This window comes from Gallinula chloropus (genome assembly GCF_964237585.1).
Source record: "Gallinula chloropus genome assembly, chromosome: 4".
Lineage (NCBI taxonomy): Eukaryota > Metazoa > Chordata > Aves > Gruiformes > Rallidae > Gallinula > Gallinula chloropus.
In genome coordinates, this window is record NC_140088.1 from 69,565,457 (window position 1) to 69,569,721 (window position 4,265).

Below are 4,265 nucleotides of genomic sequence, written 5' to 3' on the forward strand. Positions count from 1 at the left end.
GAGCTTCTCCTTCCGCCGCCTCCGCCCCCCGCAGCGCAGAGAGAAGGGGCCTGAAGCCAGAGCGGAGCCGGGTAGGGCAGAGGAGCAGAGAGAGGAGCGAAGCCGACGGGAAGGCAGGCAGGAGCTCCCCTCACTCCGCAAGGCTCATCCCGCCGAGCCGCTCCAAGCCGGCGGTACCCGCAGCCCCAGCGCGGCGCTCGGCCCCGGCAACCAGCCCGGCCCACCGCCTGTTTCCGGGGCGCCGATGCGCATGCGCCGCCGCCCGGGCTTCGGGGGCGCCCCGCCCGCCCGCCCCGCGGCTCCGGCAGTTGCCCCGGCAAGGGGCCGCGCCGCAGCCAGCGGCGGGCCTGGCCCGGCCGGGAAGGCTGCCGCTCGCCCGCGGGGCCCCACCGCCGCCAGAGGGAGCCAGCTGCGATAGAGTGCCGGGCAGGCAGCTGTACAGTAGCACTGCTCTGCGGCCCGGGGAGCATCGCACCGGCCCAGCTAGCCACGGCCCGTAGGGAAGCGAGAGGAGCCCAAGCACTGCCGTTTACAGTGCATTAGCCATGCTTTAAGGTACCTGGTAACTATCCCTGTAATTAGCCATATCAATTACATCCTGCCAAGAACTGCGTGGCTAAGAACAGCACACTCAGCACCACCGCTCCAAAAGGCAAGCAGTTAATACAGGGTAACCAGCCTTCACAATCTAGGTCAGTGCCTTCCCCCTACTCTGCAGTAGCAGAGATTATTACCTAAGAGAGGTTACAGAAACAGATTAGCCTGTTCAATGCGGAACCTCAGTTGAAGCATTTCACCACTGGAGTAGCTCTGGAAAGCCTGGAGACTGCTACCCTCAGCCCCCAGAACCAGCAGTGACAGCACCTTTGCCTCATCAACAACAAGGTTTCCCTTACACACAAGCAGCCGACCTTCTCCAATTAAACTCCCCCTTTTAATTCACTACTTCTGAGTACACCATTGTACAGCAGAAGTTAAAACTGAAACTCCAATTGTATAAATTGACCCCTTATTGCTCCAGGGCCTCAGCCCAGCACAGGTAGGGTAAACACTTAAGGGTATCTCCCCCTCATCTTTTACACAAAAAGTGAGAGGGGTCAGGCTCTGCCATAGCAAAAGCTTTGGCTTTTCAGCATTCTTGCTTTTGCCACCTTCCTCCTCCATGACAGATCACTGCCCTCTGAAGGCTGACATCAAGCAAAACTGTCTTTAATTTGCACCACCCTTACATCTGCCCTGCTAAAGGCAGCTGCTGCACTGCACCACCGGCTCACTTCACAAAGACATGGCTCACTTCACAAAGACATACCTTTGCAGGATAAAACCCTCATGCCATTTCACATGAAGGTATTTACCAAGTGCAGCATTCTAGGGCTGCATTTACCCACAGCCCCAGCAGAGCTTTTTGGAAAGACACTGAAAGCTGCACAGTCAAGACCAAGTAATTTTCAGGTAGCAGACAAGAGACAGTGAGTCTTGATATAACATTTATTGAATATTTCCACTCTAGTGGATGAAAAGTCTGTACAAAACCAAACATTTCCTTTACTTAAACCAATCTAAAACCAGTCAGCTCAATCAAAACCCACTACAAATACAATAGCTTCTTTGAAGCCATGGTAACACTTAAATATGGTTAAGACTTCAATGCAGAAATTTGGTTTGTTAGAAAGCTCAAGGGAGCTTTAGCTTCTCAAAGTTACAAAAAGGCAAAATTGTGTTTCACAGATACAGTCCACTGGAATCACCAACACTGGACAATTAAGTACTTAAGAGTCCTGAGATAACAAGGAATCCTGGTATCCTTTAGACAGTTTTCTGTTGTCCTTTCTTTCCAATGAGAGACTTGTGGATATGCGGTATTACACCTAAGAGAGAGCAATAATTAAGACTGTTATTTCTCTTCAATTGTCCTAAGATGTGCACTTCAAATAAACAACAGTATTTAACAGACTAAAGGTTGCTTGAGTTCTGACCACCTAACTCTCAGTTATCAAACAATTTACATACCACCACCAGCAATTGTTGCCTTAATGAGAGAGTCCAATTCTTCATCTCCTCTAATTGCAAGCTGCAAGTGGCGGGGAGTGATACGTTTCACCTTCAAGTCTTTGGAAGCATTTCCTGCCAGCTCAAGAACCTGAGAAAACCATTTTTAAACAGGTTTACACAAAACAAGTGAGACCAAGCATACTGCTTTTGCTATTGTATTCCCTACACAAGATGTGCTATTAGCAAACAATGCCTCTTTTGAAAGGGTTCCTCCTTTGCAGCTCTGTGTTTTTCCTGCCCCAAAACCATAGTGTTTTACAGCAGATACAACACACTAACATCGCATTTTTATAAAATACTTTCCTGTCTTCCCTATAGTCACAGCTATCTGATCTGCATGAAGTGCAGAGCAAAAGGTCCCACGCATATTTAATCATCTCCTGATGATGCACATACTTAAAACTGGTTCAAACCAAATGAAGAGTTCACAGCCCAGTACAAACTGTCAAAATACTGTAGGCTCCAGTCATCATGCTATTCTGGAGCTGACCAACTTGCTTGCACCCATTCCAAGAGCTTTACCTCAGCAGTCAAATACTCCAGGATGGCAGCACTATACACAGCGGCTGTGGCTCCTACACGCCCATGGCTAGTAGTCCTAGACTTCAGATGCCTGTGGATGCGACCAACAGGGAACTGGAAAGTAACAGAAACGCACGTAAGCTCTGACAGAGCCATAAAAACGAAGCAACTACTCTAAAGCACATGCTGGGTAACAGATTGCAGTGACAGAAACACAACTGATACTAGACTACGTTTCAATACTTGAGAATCCAGCTAAGGATACTGCATGCCAACTTCATAGTCTCGGCAACATGCAGTAGCAATGGCCACAAGGGAATTCTCCTCCCTCCTGCAGGTACGCAAAGCGTCTAAAAATAGTGAAACCAGACATTAACACCCTCAAGGATTAAACAGATCCTTACAGCACTCTGGACAGCAGACAGGCTTTGCAGGCTTCACAAGGTACAACCAACAACTGACAGAAAGCCAACCTGACTTTTATTTGCCCATGCCCCTATCCCCGTTAACCTGCAGTCCAGCCCGCTGAGAACGGGACACAGCTTTGGTCTTGGTCTTTCCAGAGTCCTTCCCAGCTTTACCACCAGCCTAGTAGAGAGAAGAGACGTGTAAGAGCTGCCCCGCCCGACACGACCCCCCACAGGGCCGCACCTGCGAGGGAAGGCGGCCAAGCGCCCGCGCCGGCCCACCAGCGCATGCGCTCCCCCTCGCCGCCCCCCTCCTCTCCCGCAAGGCGGCACGCGCGATGCCAAGGCGCGTGCGCGCTATCCGTTACACCTAACGGCACAGGCCGCTGCCCGGGCGCATGCGCGGCCGCCACTCCCTCTCCCCGGCGGTGCCAGAAGCGCGCGACCCCCCCCCCCCGCCCCGCTCTGCCCCCTCACTCCCTGCCGCCAGGTAAGGCGCCCGGCGGCACGCGCTGCCGCCTCACCCCAACGTCCCCATCACCTCGCTCCCTATCACTCCCCGGCGGCGAGGGCAGCCTCCCGCCCCCGCCCCAGTGACCCACCCCAGGCTCCTCACCATGGCGAGCCGGACCGCAGTGCCACGCAGAGGCAGACAGGAAGAGAGCGTCCCACACCCACGGAGCGCAGGCGACACCACCGACCTGTTCCAACCCGCCGCGATTCAAACTGCGCCCGCTCCCGCCTTCCCCTGGCCCTTTATAAGCACCGAGCGCGCCTGCATCCGGGAACCTCGGCTTCGCCCCCAGCCAATGGCTGCGGGCGGGGGCGGGCCACTCTCCCCCAGCGACAACCAATGGCGGGGCGGAGCCAGCCTCACGGTTGCCGGGTGCGAGAGAGGCAGAGAGCCCCCTCCAACCCCCGCCCCTATTTAAAGGGATAGGCCGATATTGAAAGCGGTGGGGGAGGTGTTCTGTGATGGTGCAGGAGAGCGGTGGCCTCAGTCCCGGGCAACGCCCCCGCCCCACGTCCCCTCTGCTGCGAGGGGCTCTCCCTACCCTGGCTGTGGTGGCCGCGACCTGCCCCCGTTTTTCTGGCCGGCGCTAGGGCTGGCGTCCCCCATCGAGCTGCCCGGCTCGATGCATCCCCCAGGCCCCCTTCCGCCCTCCGCCGTTATTTTGGGGAACGGAGACGCAGCCCCCGTTTGTCCCGGCTCGGAGATGCGCTCCAGCGGCGCCAGTGCCGGTTGGGGAGCCGACAGGGCTCCTCCCGCGGAGGAGCTGGACT

At 55.1% G+C, this 4,265-nt stretch overlaps 1 protein-coding gene across 1 annotated transcript; it reads right to left on the reverse strand.

Moving 5' to 3' along the window:
* Positions 1 to 1,475: 1,475 nt before the first annotated feature.
* H2AZ1 (H2A.Z variant histone 1) lies at positions 1,476 to 3,730 on the reverse strand. The gene is made up of 5 exons (XM_084262711.1): positions 3,598 to 3,730; positions 3,085 to 3,162; positions 2,575 to 2,688; positions 2,011 to 2,140; positions 1,476 to 1,868 (listed from the first exon to the last, which is right to left on the reverse strand). Exons 1-5 carry the CDS (start codon positions 3,598 to 3,600, stop codon positions 1,807 to 1,809), a joined length of 387 nt encoding a protein of 128 aa, XP_084118837.1. The 5' UTR covers positions 3,601 to 3,730; the 3' UTR covers positions 1,476 to 1,806.
* Positions 3,731 to 4,265: the final 535 nt, after the last annotated feature.

What these genes read in the sequence shown, in the direction of transcription:
- H2AZ1 (XM_084262711.1), bottom strand. An exon ending in TGGAGTATTTGACTGCTGAG is followed by an intron (nt 2,141 to 2,574) that starts GTAAAGCTCTTG and finishes TGGTTTTCTCAG; the next exon opens with GTTCTTGAGCTGGCAGGAAA. An exon ending in GGCAACAATTGCTGGTGGTG is followed by an intron (nt 1,869 to 2,010) that starts GTATGTAAATTG and finishes GCTCTCTCTTAG; the next exon opens with GTGTAATACCGCATATCCAC.